The following is a 17819-nucleotide window of genomic DNA, read 5'->3' on the forward strand; positions in this document are numbered from 1 at the left end:
AAAAGTCAGGAGCATTAAAGGACCAATCAGGTAGATGAAGTTAGAACACAGAAAGCTTTACAGACCCATGCAGAGCTGGCTAAACACTGAAGCTACACTGTCCACCACATGTAGAGCTGGCTAAACACTGAAGCTACAGTGTCCACCACATGCAGAGCTGGCTAAACACTGAAGCTACACTGCCCACCACATGCAGAGCTGGCTAAACACTGAAGCTACACTGTCCACCACATGCAGAGCTGGCTAAACACTGAAGCTACACTGTCCACCACATGCAGAGCTGGCTAAACACTGAAGCTACAATGTCCACCACATGTAGAGCTGGCTAAACACTGAAGCTACACTGTCCACCACATGCAGAGCTGGCTAAACACTGAAGCTACACTGTCCACCACATGCAGAGCTGGCTAAACACTGAAGCTACACTGCCCACCACATGCAGAGCTGGCTAAACACTGAAGCTACACTGTCCACCACATGCAGAGCTGGCTAAACACTGAAGCTACACTGTCCACCACATGCAGAGCTGGCTAAACACTGAAGCTACAATGTCCACCACATGTAGAGCTGGCTAAACACTGAAGCTACACTGTCCACCACATGCAGAGCTGGCTAAACACTGAAGCTACACTGTCCACCACATGCAGAGCTGGCTAAACACTGAAGCTACAGTGTCCACCACATGCTGACCTGTGTGAGAGGAGGGGGCGGAGACAGCTCTCTGTGATAATTAGAGTTTAGACTGCAGTACTCGTTTTAAACACTAGGGGGCGGAGTTACATGCTGCATGAGCAGCTACTCTGTTTTTTTTTCCAGATTTAAAGATGAGTCTGAAGTTCAGAAACACCCAGTGAGTAGTCTAAATTGAGCACAGTTTATTGAACATGGATTCACACAGGATCAACGTAACAGGGACTAACATTAGATCTAAATTTAGACCCTGGTGAGTTCCTCAAAGAGTTCCGAGTTCCAGGAGCAGTTTCCTGTGATTAAATAGGGACTGAGGTTTCACTCCTTTACTTCCCTTCCTGGTGTGATTGAGCAATCCTGTCACAACAGAAGGACGTGGTAAGTCCCTGTAACTCCACTGCTGCCGTCTCTCGTCTTCAGCTGACCTCAGAGAACACAGTCAAATGAAAAATGACACACACACACACACAAAATGTTTCAGGAATTATTTCTACAGATCTTAAAATTTATTTTATACACAAGTGCTTTTTGAGTTAACCTGCATTCATCATCAAGCTGTCTGCCTGTGTTTATGTTTCAGGGCACCAACCTCGCCACGGACCTGAAGATTCATCCCGAACGGGTCGCGAGTGTGACGAACAGCTCCATTACACTTAAAAACTGCACGAACATCCTGCTTTTTACGTGGGAGTGTGGACAGGTAAATAACTTCTTCAATCATCAATAACAATCCTTCAGATTGGAAATTTTGAATGAAGGAATGTGAACATGTGAGGGAATTCCCCAGACCTCGGTCTAATGAGATCTGGATTCAGAGCGTGGGAGTGTTTTGTGGCAGACAGTCAAGTTTTCTTGCAACACACTTTGTGTGATTAATAGACAATAAATGATTTGCACACACAGAAGTGGAAAGAAGAGTGATCAGCTTTATTATCCTGCAGAGCAGATTGTAATTAACCGTTGAAAGAAGAAGGGCCGAACTAAATCTAGTACCAGCGGAGCATATCTGTGATAAAATGAGCAGACTGATAGTCCCTGGATATCGGTGTCTGATATCAGACGATATTTTCGGCGAGCTGATTATTCATCCTGCCAAACATGGATATTGTTATCGGCCCTGTATCAGTCAGACCCTAGAAAAGAGTAGAAATGTCTATATGCAAATATAAGCCTACAAAACCTCGTTTATATTTGATGTTGTTCTTGAAATCATTTTCAGTGTTTGTGATCTTTGCTCTCTTTCTTGTTCTTGTTTTATTCCAATATTATATTTCATCGCTGTGTTTGTTTTCCTCCTGCAGTTCCGTGAGCAGGTGAACTGCTCCTGTAAGTATTTAACCACTTACACAACACACTTTACAGTTTTCATGCTCCTAATTTAATATCTTTAACATGTTTATTATGTTGTGATGAAGGTCAGAAATTAATGTATTAAAAGAGCAGTGTAACACTGCCCCTAGTGTTTAAACTGAGTACTGCAGTCTAAACTCTAATCATCACAGAGAGCTGCCCCCTAGTGTTTAAAATGAGTACTGCAGTCTAAACTCTACTCATCACAGAGAGCTGCCCCTAGTGTTTAAAATGAGTACTGCAGTCTAAACTCTACTCATCACAGAGAGCTGCCCCCTAGTGTTTAATATATGTACTGCAGGCTGAACTCTAATCATCACAGAGAGCTGCCCCCTAGTGTTTAAAATGAGTACTGCAGTCTGAACTCTAATCATCACAGAGAGCTGCCCCCTAGTGTTTAAAATGAGTACTGCAGTCTAAACTCTAATCATCACAGAGAGCTGGCTCCCCCCCTCCTCTCTGATTGGATGCTCACACAGGTCAGCATGTGGTGGACACTGTAGCTTCAGTGTTTAGCCAGCTTCAGGTTTCAGGATTCAGGACCAGAAACAGATTTTGTTGAAAAAGGACACGCTGTCATGTAGTAATGGCACTGATTGGAGAATTATCTCCTAAACAATTGGATTTATTGTCACATGAAGTTTTCTTTAATTGGTTTAAACTGTTGGATTAACAAAAGAATGATTAGCACTTTCACACTTTTCAAAACATGTATTTTGATGTTTGTGTGTTAATGTTTCAGATGTGATGTCATGACTCTCTAGTAACAGATTTCTTCCTCTTCCAACAGTTGACTGCAGCACTCCAGCCCATTGGGGAGGCCTTCAACCCCCCACTGGTGAGTCAACACGTTCACTGATGTTTGTGGTTTTAAGTCATCACTTAAGGTCTACTAAAAACTACTGGGGTTTTTTTTTGGTTGTTTTTTGAGGGGGGGGTTAAAATGAAAATATCTCCTGCACAGAAAAAAAATGTACATCATGTTAAATTACCCTAAATGTTTACAATTTAGACTGCAGTTGTGACGGATCAGAATAGGTTTGGACCCAGACTCGTGACTCGGAGACAGAGTAGTCAAAATCAACAATAATTTGAAAAGGTGACAATGGTGAAGAAACTGTGCGACAATATCATTAACGTGACTATCAAAGTGAGTCCCAAATCCCGATTCCAGCATGAGTGAGGTGAAGCCAGATATGCTGAGCAGCAGACAGGAGGACAGGTGGATGGAGGTTCAGGTGAGACTTGACTGGGAGCTGACAAGAGGAAAAAACACGAAGCATCCAAAATCTTCTAGAAAGAGCGCTGACACAAGGAGTACAAACCACTGAGAGTTCAACAATAATCTTCTGCAAGAAGAGAGCAGGTATATATCCTGGGCTGATTGGATGAGCTGCACCTGTGAAACACACCTCCAATCTAGACAAGGGGGGGAAGGGAAACACAGGAGGAGCAGACAGACAGGAAAAACACACAACACACATTGAAAGCACTAACAAACCCCCAGATCATGACAGCAGTACTCATTTTAAACACTAGGGGGCAGAGTTACATACTGCTCCTTCATTGTATTACTCCTGACTGTTTACAGATTTACTTCCTTGAGGTGTGAGAGTGGAAAAACATACACACCCAAGTTTTTCCAATAATTATCACGGAGGGAGAGGTTATCTTAGAGCCATTCATAAAAATCCCCTCTGAGGAGTTTCACTTCCAACAGAGCGATGAAATCTACTGTATGTGAGTCATCAGTGGTTAGAGCTGAGATTTATCACACATTGAGACAGTGTTCGTGCTTCTGCAAAAGTGAAACTCAGCGGTTTGACTTTAATCTGTGTGCTAAATTTAGCCTCACCGCTTTAAGCTTTTAACTTTAACAATCGGACTGACTGTTATTAGGGAGACACGTGACATCTATCTTGGATCTCTGTTCAATCTGAAGAGATGATATATGTCAATATAAACCTTTATTGTGTTGATCATGCAGTTGTTAAAAACTTTCATAATGAAAGATGTTCACTCAACAGGAAAGTAAGTGAGCGTACAAAGTTTGTTTTCATCCATACAGCGCCCTCTGCTGGAGAAAAAGAACTGCTAGTGTAATACAATGAATCTCAAATAAAATGCTTTTTGACTGGTGAATAAATAGAGTCATATAGACCTGCGATGTCACATCGTGGTAATATCAGTTAGCTTTATATGTAACAGAATAACTTGTTGATTTCTGAAAAGTCCGAGGATCACTGAAGTTAATATCCAGGTAAAGTGTGTGAATTTTATTTTATTTTTTTAAAGTTTTGTATTCGGCCTTTTTGCCTTTATTGATAGAGGGAGGACAGTGGATAGAGTCGGAAAGGGGGAGAGAGAGTGGGGAGAGACACGCGAACCTGGGCCGCCCGCGCGCGAGGACTGAGCCTCAATACATGGGGTCGCGCGCACTGCCGCTGCGCCACCGGCGACCCCAAGTGTGTGAAAATTAATAAATTGCGCCCAACTTCCTCATCTGTCTGTGCACGCCACAGTTTTTCTCTGTCAGACGGCGTGCGCCCTGCCCCGCTGGAACATGATCCATGAGCTGCTGTTCACACGTAGCCTACACCGGGAGGAGAACAAGACCTCCCAGGAATTAAAAATAAACACACGTTATCTTTGTGAGGACGATTTGTTGTTCACTCGCCGTCTGTTTTGACGCCATGTTGATAAAGAGTTTGGGGTCAGAAAGCATCAGAGAGTTGTTGAGATTTTTCAGGTTGGACTGACAGAGAGACCTTACCATGATCTCACATCCACTTTATCAAGGTGTTAGTGTGGTAGCCATGTTTAAAGCTCACCTGTTTCCTCTTGTCTTTGTCTCTTTTCAGTCAACACCACCCAGATCCCCTCTGAAGAACATGGTAGTAACTGGTGGGCAGTTGTTTGCATTATCCCAGCTGCTATCGTGGGGGTGATCGTGAAGAACAAGTGCACAAAGAAATCTGCAGAAAAGACAACTACGCACAACGCGGAGGATAAACAGGGTAAACTGGAGGAAGGGCTGATTGAGAGCAAGGTCTAAGAATATTTTCACACTTGTTTTCCTGAAAAGATGACCCTCCCCGGTTTACTGAATTCAAACTGTGAACCATCAGGATTAGAAATATGGTTGTTTTTTTAAATCTTTTTTTGTGCGTGGGTGAGAAAAGGGTGACCTTTGACATTACAGTAGATGAAACAATAACAAATAGAGAACAACGTGATTCAGACACCAACTTAAACCAGTTGACTCTGACAAGCCCCTAAATGGTGTTTAAATACCATGAACCTCTATGCACATGCAGCTCCATCTAGCATGACGCGTCTCTGTGTGATTCAAAGTTTAACCAACAAACTAATGAATGATTGATTATCTGGCTGATCTTGGGCAAAGTTACAATTTCCTTTTCTGTCAGTAGAAACAACGCCTTTTTGAAGACCCCTAGACCCCCATACCGCTTCAAACTAAAGATTTACCCAAACCGTTATTTACACGAGAAAATCGAACAGTAAAAAGTTGAATGAAAGGTCAGAAAGTGAAAAAAGAAATGAAACATATCTCACTGTGGAAGTGGGAGCGATATTAAGGATGGGATAAGGATCAACCTAGTTATTATTATTATTATTATTATTATTATATTATTATAATATATTATCAAATAATACGTGGATGTATATATGTATTATATTATATTATATTATATATCAAGATGAAAGGTGCATTAGTGTCTATTGCAGAGCTCTGTGTGGCGCTCTGAAGAAGACCTGAGACCGTTTTAACATGTGACTGTATCTTAAACTGTAAAGCTGTAATCTGCTTTTATTTCATTCTTTCTTTAATGCCGTTATATATTCTCTGATTATGTCTGTTTTTTTTTTTTTTGGTATTTCTGTTTTTAAAGTCTCGAGTGCCTCTTGTGTTTTCTTTTTGGCCCACTTCCTTCCAACACAAGTGTCATAATGTCAACGATGAAACATTCCTATTTTTACTCTGACAAAATCAAAGTCTGTTTTTATCTGACACTTCTTATAATAACTTTACGTTACTCTCATATCCAACCTCTCCTTTGTGAAGCTGCAAATATCCGAGTGTATATGCTTGGTGTATGTTTGATTTATTATGTTGAATTTGTGAAACCCTGTGTCCACCTGGTGTTTGTTTCTGAGTGCTTTTTAAAACAGTTGTTTTCAATGAGAAGAGAGCGTTTGCAGCCGCTCAAGTTAAAAATCAACTTTCAACTTTATCAAGATGGACGTGCAGTTCTTTGACTCTCAGCGAACAAACGCTTCATGCAAACACTCCGGAGTGCAAAAAAAACAAAAACCCTGGTTGGACACAGAGTTTATCTCAGGTAAAAGGGATCCTTTAGGTTTGCTGGGTGTTTTGTTGTTTCATATAATCGACTGTACTGTAAACTCAGATCATTCACATTAAGGCTGGAGATGTATATTTGCCTTTTATCCTTCCGTTTGCGTACGCCACAGTCTGCTTCAACAGTGTACTGTAACAGTTACCATTCTTGTGGCGTCTGTTCACCTGTAACTGGAGGAGGACGGCAGTAAGCTTTCCTCTGTGTGCTAACGTTACGGTGCAGACATGTTGGTTATAAAACACTGGAACCTGTTTGTCTCTGTGCTGCGGAGATGACACGTCGTACAGATGTCTTTTAACTGGATTGTCATTGTCGACCCTCTTATATCCCCACTGCCTTTACACAGTATATTACGACCACCTAGCTTAACGTAGCTTAGTGTAGTTTAGCGTAGCGTATTTGTTCTGATCACAGCCAGTCTTCCAAACAGACGCAGGGTACGCGGTGCTACGTTCAAAGGAAGTACATCTCCAGCTGCTTCGCTTATCACTCTTTGGCTTTGATGGTTTTTTTGGGGACCTTTGTGGCTTATCAGTTTATTTCTGCAACTGTCTTTACAATACAGATTATTGCTTCTGTTAAATAAAGAGTTTAAAATGTCGGCCTAAACGTGTCAATGAATTTTTATTCTAAGCAGACTCACAGCTGGGAGGAGGAAGTTCCCTCCACCAACAAATCCAGACTGGTCTTAGTCTTGATCTCTAAAAGTCTCGGTTATTGTGGTCTTACAGCACTAATGGGGAATCTAGCAAAAAGTGATTACAGCAATACATGGCAGATGTTCTACCAGTCTGTGGTGTCCAGCGTCCTCTTCTACGCAGTGGTGTGCTGGGGAGGAAGCTGCAAGAAGAGGGACGCAGCACGCCTGGACAGACTGGTGAGGAGGGCCGGCTCTGTGGTGGGCACAGAGCTGGACTCACTGGTGACAGTGGTAGAGAGGAGGTCTCTGGACAAAATGCTCTCCATCATGGACAACACATACCACCCTCTGCACAGCACCTTCACCGGGCAGAGGAGCATGTTCAGCGAAAGACTGCTGTCACAGTCGTGCTCCACGGACAGACTCAAGAACTCTTTCGTCCCCCTGGCAATAAGACTGTATAACACTTCGCTGTCACGGCAGGGAAGAAGCGCACGGTGATCCCTGGAATCTTTTTTCACTTTTTTCTCACTCCTCACCTGCACTGCTGACCTCAGAGTCAGCCTCCAGTTGGACACTTTAATGCATATTGATAGTCACTTTACTGAGCACTGGTCACTTTAACGATAATCACCCTAATCATGTCTGGTTTCATCCTACTGTTGTGTTATGCTACATCTGTAAGGGTTGACATGATCACCCTAATTAGGTCAAGTTTCACTCTATTGTCTCCAACACTGAATGCTAATCTGCCCCCCAATAGTTGGGTACTTAACGATAATTACCCTAACCACTCCTGGTTTCACCATATTGTCTAGGACACTTAATGCAAATCACTGCTCCTTTAAGTGGGTGAGCCAATTTACATTCCTGCATTGACTGTTTAACGACTGTTTAACGACTGTACTCACACCTCTGGCACTACCTCCAACACCTCTGTACATGCACATGGAACTAGTTTCTAAAGGTCAGCACTTTGTTTCTAAGGCTCTTTAACTGTTTACAGGTCTCTTTTAACCAACACATGTTTTTCTCTCCTCACAGGTTATGTACATTATGCTATATTAGTTTTAAGTCTAACTACTAATGCTAACTGCACAGGTTTAACATATAATTATATTTATTCTTAGTCACATAGGGGCTGCTAAATCTGTTTGGGGGATTTTGTATACAGAGGGGAGGGGGGACAGCGGGTGTGTATTGTAACTAATGTCTTGTGTCCTGCCTGTCTGTATACTGCTACTGGATGCCTTGAATTTCCCTCGGGATCAATAAAGTATCTATCTATCTATCTATCTATCTATCTATCTATCTATTTTAAGAAGCACACAGTGAACCTTGGACGAATTTTTCACTTTTTCTCTCACTCCTCACCTGCACCGCTGACCTCAGAGTCAGCCCCCAGTTGGACACTTTCATGCATATTGATAGTCACCTTACTGAGCACTGGTCACTTTAATGATAATCACCCTAATCATGTCTGGTTTCATCCTACTGTTGTGTTATGCTACATCTGTAATGGTTGACATGATCACCCTAATTAGGTCAAGTTTCACTCTATTGTCTTTGACACTTAATGCTAATCTGCTCCTCAATAGTTGGCTACTTTAATGGCAATCACCCTAATCACTCCTGGTTTCACCTTATTGTTTTTGTTAATGGCCCAGTCTGCATCCCTGCATTGACTGTTTAACGACTGTACTCACACCTCTGGCACTACCTCAAACACCTCTGTACATGCACATGTAACTAGTTTCTAGAAGGTCCTGGCCCTGGACCTGGATGACCAGAAACTTCTTACTGCTCAACTCAGACAAGACTGAAGTTACAGTGATTGGACCTTTCTCTGCCGATATGACGGCCCTTAGTAGTATTAGCGTTGCATCTAGTACCACTGTTAGGAACCTAGGAGTTCTGTTTGATCAGGATATGTCCTTTGATTCATACATAAAACAAATTTCAAGGACAGCTTATTTTCACCATCGTAATATCTCTAAGATCAGACAGATCCTGTCACAAAATTAACTGTTTACAGGTCTCTTTTAATCTTAATTTATCTATCTATCCATCTATCCATCTATCTATCTATCTATCTTTCGATTCTCCTCCTTGAATGAGTTGCAGAGAAACTGATGACTTTAAGTTTCGATTATTAAGAAGGAGAGTCAGATAACATCCTGCTGATAAAGATAGGTGTGTTTACGACGACCTGACTGTCACGCCTCTGTCACAGACATTTAAAGCTGCTGCTGCTGCACATCATCATCATCATCATCACAGAGAGCTGAAGAGACTGTCAGCAGACAGAAACATCAAGAGACTAAATTATCTTCAGAAAACCACTGAGAGGAAGAAACAGCAGAAAGATGAGGTGAGTATCTGACCTGCATATAAATGTTTACATCTCTGATTATTCTTAACTTTTAGTCTTTTTCTTCTTTAGCTTCATTATTTTACTTTTCTCACTTTGATGCTTTTATAACTTTGTGTTTGTTTGGGGTTAAAATGAATTTAATTTGTGTTTAACACAGAATATAAATCCTCTGTGCTCTATTATAAAAAGGGAGATTTATAAAGTTACAAAAGTAAATGTTGACAGCACAATGTTTAAAGAGTTTTATTAAAAGTGCGTTGACCTTTTGACCTTTTGTGTTCAGCGTTGGGGGAGGAGCACTGTCCGTACAAAATAAGAATAAACTGGACGAGGTTGTTAAACAAGATTACTGGGATGCATTTCTTACCTGACAGACCGGTACACACAAAACTTAGGCAACAAGATAACAGCGGACCCTCTGCACCCCCTTTTTGTCAGAGTACTTGAGAGCAGAGGGTCAGAATGACCCAGATGAGGGACTAAAGAAGGCGTCACTTCCTTTGTGCCACGCAGCTGTTTAATAATGCTGATCGTACAATTCCCCCAGAGAGCAATAAAGTTTTCCTTCAATGAATCATACTCAGGTTGAAGAGGAAGGTTGTTATCAGCTGCAGCTTGAGGAAGGTTCAAAGTTTACTTCTTAAAGGTTTTATAACTGATTGGACGTTGCGTTTCCTAAAGTCAATAAAAACATAGACTACTTTAGAAAAGATGAGCAGATTTAAAAAACAAGAAGCCTACCTGTTGAGTTACTGGTGAACACATCCGTGTCAAATAGAAGTCTTAGAGGAGAAACTGAGAGAAACACAACAAACTGAAGAGTCCTCAAACTTTACAGAACCAAGAAAGACAAGAATGTGTTCTGTTGTAAACTGTGTCGACATCAGGGATCTTCATTTATCTCTTCTTTACATTTGATTTTTAAAATAATTTCTTTGTATTTTATTGCTGCACACAAGTATTTGAACACCTGAGAAAATCAGTGTTAATATTTGGTACAGAAGCCTTTGTTTGCAATAACAGAGGTCAAACGTTTCCTGTAGTTCCTGACCAGGTTTGCACTCACTGTAACAGAATCTTGTCCCACTCGTCCACACAGATCTTCTCTAGATCTGTCAGGTTTCTGGGCTGTCGCTGGGCCAAAGATTTTCTCTGGGATTTAGGTCAGGAGACTGGCTAGGCCTCTCCAGAACCTTGATATGGTTCTCACGGAGCCACTCCTTGGTTATCCTGGCTGTGTGCTTCGGGTCATTGTCATGTTGGAAGTCCCAGCCATGACTTATATTTAACACTCTGACTGAGGGAAGGAAGTTGTTGCATACATGACCACGTTCATCCTCTCCTCAATTCAGTCGTCCTGTCCCCCATAGCGTGACGTCCCCCCCCCCCATGCTTCACAGTAGGGATGCTGTTCTTGGGATGGTACTCATCCTTCTTTTTCCTCCAAACACGACGAGGGAAGTTTAGAACAAATGTTCTACTTCGGTCTCTTCTGACCACATGACGTTTTCCCATGCCTCCTCGGGATCATCCAGGTGGTCATTTGCAAACTTCAGACGGGCCTGGACTTGTGATAACTTGAGGAGGGGTGCCTTCATGCCATGCATGATTTTAAACCATGCAGCGTAGTGCTCTACTGACAGTAACCTTTGAATCTGGTCCCAGCTCTCGTCAGGTCATTGACCAGCTCCTCCCGTGTAGGTCGGGGCTGATTCCTCACCTTTCTTATCATCAGTGATACCCCACGAGGTGAGATCTTGTGTGGAGCCCCAGTCCGAGGGAGACTGACAGTCATCTTTAGCCTCCTCCATTTGCTAACAATCACTCCAACAGTTGATCTATTTTCACCAAGCTGATTGGCAATTGCCCCGTAGCCCTTTCCAGCCTTGTGGAGGTCGACAGTTTAGTCCCTGGTGTCTTTTGACAGCTCTTTGGTCTTGGCTATGGTAGTAGTTGGAGTCTGACAGTCTGTGGGGTGGACAGGTGTCTTTAACAAGCTCAAACAGGTGATACTAATTTAGATTAATAAATGGAGTAGAGGTGGACTTTCTGAAGGCAGAGTAACAGGTCTTTGAGAGCCAGGATTCTTGCTGATTGTCAGGTGTTCAAATAGTTATGTGCAGCAATAAAACACAAAATCTCTCACAGTGGAAATGCACCTACGATGTCAATTTGGGGAATATTGGAGAACTTGCCGAATCCAATGGTGTTCAAATACTGAGGTTTAGGGTGTTCCAATATACAGTCAACAAGTTTCATGGTACAGCAGAAGGTACAGGAGCTCTGCTCGCTGTCAGCAGGATGAACAGGTGTGTCTGGGTTTGTTGATAAGTTGTACGATGTAGACCTGCTTACGTAGCACACTTCAAAACATGTCAGAACTAGCTGCTGATGTGTTTACATGTTTGTGTTTTTATTCTCCTTCAGTGCTGCTCAGAGTCAAACCACACTGGAGTCCCTGCAGTGTCACTTCACCTGGAACCTGGACCGCAGCAGGAAGTATCTTTTACATCTCACACACAAGATGGAGGACTTCAGCACTGACGAGGGAAACCGATGGCTGGGTCACATTTACAACCTGTGGGGGTTCATTCAGTATAAGCTGGGGTTAAATGAAGAGGCGAAGAGTTTGTTCCAGAAGGCTGCAGAGACCCTCAACCAGCTGAGAGAGGCAGATGAGGGTCCTTGGTTAGTGGTGAACTACGGGAACCTGGCCTGGCTGCACCACCACCTGGGAGATGAAGCAGAGAGTCAGGCTTACCTGTCAAAGGTTGATGCCCTGATGAGAGAATACCCATCTCCATCCCAGGGCGAGCTCCATCCAGAGATCTACGCTGAGAAGGCCTGGACCCTGATTTTCTTCACTGAAGACCAGAATCTGGTTGTTGTTTACTTTGAGAAAGCTGCCAGCATGCAGCCGGACATGGTGGACTGGAACACCAGCTATGTCATATGGTTAAAGAAAGCCCAACACTTCAGTGAGCCGAGGCAGGTCCCTGACCTCTTGGAGAAAATGAGACAAGCCAAGGAACGGGATCCAAAGAACTTGAACCTGGCTGTTCTCTACCTTGAGCAGTGTGCTGATGAAGGAGGAAACATCAAAAAGGAAGTCCGTGAGTTGGTAGGAAATTTGAGCGCTCTGCACCTCAGTAACAGCGGTATGTGGGCCTTAGTAAACCTTTACAGAAACCACATATCAGCTGATAAGGCCGTTGATTTGGCAGAGAGAGTTCTGAAAGAACATCCAGATGTGCGTTATCTGAAGAAACGTGTTGCACTCTGCTACAGATGGATCATTTATTCCAGAAATCTCCCTGATCAAAGCATGATGGACCGAGCAATCGCTCTCCACGAGGAGCTGCTCTCTCTTTACCCACATGATTTACTCAAAAGAGAAATAGATCTTGCAACTATCTGTGCAAAGTCACATCACAGCAAGTACAAAGCTGAGCAGATATTTCAGAAGCTGCTCGAAAATGAACCTGCAGAACCTGCAGAGAAAATAAAGCTTTACAACATATATGCAAATTATTTATTCTATGATCAAAAAGACAGACACGGGTCGACACAGTATCACATGAAGGCTGCAGCCATACCAGAAAAATCCTACTTCCGTGAGAAGAGCATCAGAATCCTGCAGAAGAATAAAGACAGAGCAGTAAAGGAGTTTCTCCGAAACCTGCCAGAGCCAGGCCAGTAAAGAAAGGGAGGCAAATTTAGGGGGAACAATTCTGTTCAAGCAGAATAAAGATCTCAACTAATTTATACAGAGGCTTCTATCTGTTCACATGTCTCAGGGTTTACTTTAATTTCCCTTGGGATCAATAAAGTATCTATCTATCTATCTTATAAACCAGAAATCAGCTTTAACATGTGACTGTATCTTCAAGTCCAACGCTGTAACCTGCTTTTATTTCATTCACTCTTTAATTTGTGTGACTGTCTTTGCACTGGAGATTATTTCTGTTCAATAAAAAGATTTTAAAATGTCGGCCTCAACATGTCAATGAATCTTTATTCTCAGCTTAAACTCTGCAGAGACTCACAGCTGGGAGGAGGGTGTTCCCTCCACCACCAAATCCAGACTCACAGGTCCAAGAGTTTAAAGAGTTGTGGAGATAAACAGCGGTACTGTCCATTAATTAGCTCCAAGCTAGAGTTGCCCTCTGATCCTAAACTGGCCAACACCATCGCCATGTCACACCTCTTTGAGCCTCCTTTACTTATTTCACCTTAGTAAGAGTTAAGTTGAGTTACATTTAACCCCCCCCCCCCCCACACACACACACACACAGCCGTTTTGGACGCCCCTGGGTTTGCCAGATATGAGAGCAGTTATCAGGTGAACAGGTGTTGCAGCGATGGAAGCGGGCAGTGGAACTGCTTCAGATAGAAGTGATTGTAGCCGAGCTAAAAAGCCTCTGCATGTTTCTAATAAGCTCCAGCAGCAGAAAGCTGCTCAAACTAGGATCAATGTTGGAGATGAAACATGGAGAGAGGTTAGAACGCAGAAAGCTTTACAGACCCATGCAGAGCTGGCTAAACACTGAAGCTACAGTGTCCACCACATGCAGAGCTGGCTAAACACTGAAGCTACAGTGTCCACCACATGCAGAGCTGGCTAAACACTGAAGCTACAGTGTCAGGTGCAAACCTGGTGGAGGCGGGACTACATAAGTCAGGCTTGTGAGTGTTTTATTGGTTTACGTCATGGAGAGTAAAGCAGGATGACTGCAAGCGTAAAATGAGTATTAGTGGGTGAAACAAATAAACATATTTTTTTTCCAATTATAGCAGATAAATCTAAATATAATAAAAAGAACATGCGGCTTGTAAAAATATCTCGGCATTAAACTGGGCCTGTCTTTTCTTCCCTCCATCTTTTGAATGGATTGTCATACATTGTGCAGGAGGGCTGAGCTTTGAACACGGTTCTTTTAAACACAAAGACAGTCTTATGTGTGTCATTATGTTTTTATTTCTCGGAAAGGAATGTCAGATAACACAGAGCTGATAAAGAAAGGTGGATATATGACACCCAAATGACACACCTTCGAAAATTTGCCACCAACCCTGGAAGATTTAAATCTGCTGAACTCAGACATCACAGCCTTTATATCGCAGATGAAGTCTGACATCAAGAACAAACATCTGAAGTGATACCTGAGAGATCCTGAGAGGAAGAAACGGGAAGATGAGGTGAGTGTCTGCAGGAACAATTCAGAATAATTTGTGCTAAATTTTGCTAAAATCATCTCTTCATTAGCTCTCAGACATTTTCTTGTGCCTCCTTTTATTCCGCTTCACGTTCATTCATGATTCCTTCTCATCATTTTAAAGTTGATCTTTGTTTGCTGAATTATTCTTGAAGAAGGACGAAGTCTTCTTTAATCTAAGATTATCTGGGAATACAAATCCTCTGAACTTAATGTCCATTCTGCAGTATAAAGGCTCAAGGTTCATATATTTTATAACAGGTTGCACAATGATTTATAAAATAACTCTTAAAGTTTTTACGACATGGCAAGCTCCACTGGAAAGTCTGAATATGCAGTCTCACAGAACAGGGTGCGATCAGGGGATTAAATACCACATTGTCATTTTCTTGCTCTATGCTGGCACACCTAGATCCAACCAACCAGCCCATGTAGGGACCCAGAGGGGCTGCTATCAGGTTTGTCCCAACTGGAGCAGCCCAATACTGTCCCCTCTTACCATGGAGGCTCTGAACAGGTCAAAGAAAGGTCTTAGATTAGCTCCAACCAGAGAGGATGTGGCCAACTTTGGACCCATGTTTGCAGTCCAAATGGTGTGGTGTTGCCCTCTGATCCCGAACTGTCAAATACACCATCGTCATGTCACACTTCCTTGAGTCTTACTTATCTCACCTTGTTAAGAGTTTAGTTCAGTTACATTTCGGACAAAACATAACTTAGGGCTGCTCTCTGTAATGTTTTGAGTTTGGACTGCAGTACTCATTTTAAACACTAGGGGTCAGAGTTATATAATGCTCATTTAAAACATAGTAGATGGATGTTTCCTGTCTGCTTTCCTTATGGGAGATGATCAGTTTACATCTAAACATAGCACACTGCAAATCCTGTGCAAATTCTCTCAACTAGCTGCTGATGTGTTTACATGTTTGTGTTTTTATTCTCCTTCAGTGCTGCTCAGAGTCAAACCACACTGGAGTCCCTGCAGTGTCACTTCACCTGGAACCTGGACCGCAAAAGGTCAATACTGTTTCTTCTCAGGGACAAGATGGAAGATATCCGCAGAGAGGAGGGAAATCGATGGCTGGGTCACATTTACAACCTGTGGGGGTTCATTCAGTATAAGCTGGGGTTAAATGAAGAGGCGAAGAGTTTGTTCCAGAAGGCTGCAGAGACCCTCAACCAGCTGAGAGAGGCAGATGAGGGTCCTTGGTTAGTGGTGAATTACGGGAACCTGGCCTGGCTGCACCACCACCTGGGAGATGAAGCAGAGAGTCAGGCTTACCTGTCAAAGGTTGATGCCCTGATGAGAGAATCCCCATCTCCATCCCAGGGTGAGCTCCATCCAGAGATCTACGCTGAGAAGGCCTGGACCCTGATGTACTTAAGAGGAGACCAGACTCTGGTTGTTGAATACTTTGAGAAAGCTGCCAGCATGCAGCCGGACATGGTGGAGTGGAACACCAGCTATGTCTTAGCATTAGTCAAGAACACAAGTCTGGACCCTGACCTCTTGGAGAAAATGAGACAAGCCAAGGAACGGGATCCAGAGAACTTGTACCTTGCGGTTCTCTACCTTAAGAAACGTGCTGATGAAGGAGAAAACATTCAAGATGAAGTCCGTGAGGTAGCTAGACAGGTTTTGAGAACTCCAGTGTGTAGCTACGATTGTGTAAAAGAATTATGCAGGATTTACAACAAGTTCTTAAGTCTTGATGAGGCCATTGATTTAGCAGAGGAGGCTCTGCAGAAACATCCAGATCAGCGTTATCTGAAGAGATGTGCTGCGCACTCCTACAGAAACAAGGTTTTGTTTGCCAGAGGGGGCCCCCTAACACCGGGGGTGATGGACAGAGCAATCGCTCTCCACGAGGAGGTGATCTCTCTGTACCCTCACTCTTCACTCATAATCAAAACTGACCTTGCAACTATCTATGCAAAGTCACATCACAGCATGCACAAGGCTGAGCAGATATATCAGGAGCTGCTGGAAAGTGATCTGGAACCTGCAGACAAACAAGTGCTGTACCACAGCTATGCAAAGTTCTTAAACTTTGATCAAAATGATTTCCACAGGTCGATTCAGTATCACATGAATGCAGCAGCAATACCAGAAAAAACCTACTTCCGTGAGAAGAGCATCAAAATCCTGCAGAACACTAGAGACAGAGGCAGAATGTGCAGAGAAATAGAGGAGTTTCTCCAAGACCTGCAGGAGCCAGGGCAGTAAAGAAAGGGAGGCAAATTTAGGGGGAACAATTCTGTTCAAGCAGAAAAAAAGAAAAACGATCTACTAATTTCTACCGAGGTGTAATGTTTCCATGACAAAAGTTTCATACAAAGAATGTATTTAAATGTAAAATCTAATTCAGGACGGAGTTTACGCTCTACTAACACATTTACTAATTTAAATGTGTGCTCAAACAGGCTATTTGGAGCTGTTCCCTTCATGACATCACAAAGGGCAGTAGCCCCTCCCACAGGTGGGTGACACTCCCACAGCTAGGTGTTTGTTCTGCCCTCTGAGTCTGCCTTCTCACCGTAAACAATAGGACATGGAGCCAGAAAGCAGCGAGTACACCTGAGCCCTTCCAGAGAGGGGGCGTGGTCAGACACAGCTCATTTACATATTTAAAGCTACAGACACAGAAACAGCCTGTTCTGAGCAGGGCTGAAATAGAGGGGTTTATAGACATGATCAAATACAGGATCAGAGTGGATTTACAACAACACACTTCACACACATGATGAAGAGGAGCGAGGACACTGATTTACACTTTTTCCAACGCTGTATTTTAGAATTAATGGATTTTCCATGAATGTGTTTTGCTTTGAAAATGTAAAGTCCTTTTTGTTGATGTGAAAGTTCATTTCATGTGTGACATTAAAATTATATATAGAGATGCTCCTTCTTGCTCAAGCTGTGTTTAAGCTTTATACCAATAAATGAACAGTGTGCACTCAAAGAAGTCGTCTCATAGTTGTTTGTTTCAGTGGTTTCACCTCTCCTCCTCTGAAAGGCTTCTTCAGCTCTAAACTATCTGGAGGACGGAGATAGAAACGGAAGCCTTGTTGGACCATTAGCTTCCTATTTCTGCTAAAGCCTGTCGCACACTGAACAATTTTTAACATCTTAAAGGGGACATAATGATGATAAATCCAATATT

General features: G+C 42.7%; 2 protein-coding genes and 1 long non-coding RNA gene across 3 annotated transcripts in view; all 3 read left to right on the top strand.

The window, feature by feature from the left end:
* LOC306828681 overlaps nucleotides 1-4406 on the top strand; it is a 61535-nt gene extending 57129 nt beyond the window's left edge. Inside the window, exon 3 of the long non-coding RNA XR_013779762.1 lies at nucleotides 4301-4406. This is a non-coding gene — a long non-coding RNA (uncharacterized lncRNA). The remainder of the gene's footprint in view (nucleotides 1-4300) is intronic.
* Nucleotides 4407-8917: 4511 nt separating this feature from the next.
* Nucleotides 8918-14037, top strand: LOC306827715 (interferon-induced protein with tetratricopeptide repeats 1-like). The gene is made up of 2 exons (XM_079349706.1): nucleotides 8918-9436; nucleotides 11867-14037. Exons 1-2 carry the CDS (start codon nucleotides 9432-9434, stop codon nucleotides 13137-13139), a joined length of 1278 nt encoding a protein of 425 aa, XP_079205832.1. The 5' UTR covers nucleotides 8918-9431; the 3' UTR covers nucleotides 13140-14037.
* A 546-nt stretch (nucleotides 14038-14583) lies between these two features.
* On the top strand, nucleotides 14584-17621 carry LOC306828149 (interferon-induced protein with tetratricopeptide repeats 2-like). The gene is made up of 2 exons (XM_079350423.1): nucleotides 14584-14638; nucleotides 15604-17621. Exons 1-2 carry the CDS (start codon nucleotides 14634-14636, stop codon nucleotides 16880-16882), a joined length of 1284 nt encoding a protein of 427 aa, XP_079206549.1. The 5' UTR covers nucleotides 14584-14633; the 3' UTR covers nucleotides 16883-17621.
* Nucleotides 17622-17819: the final 198 nt, after the last annotated feature.

This window comes from Symphodus melops (assembly GCF_947650265.1).
Source record: "Symphodus melops genome assembly, chromosome: 8".
NCBI classification, from domain to species: Eukaryota; Metazoa; Chordata; class Actinopteri; order Labriformes; family Labridae; genus Symphodus; species Symphodus melops.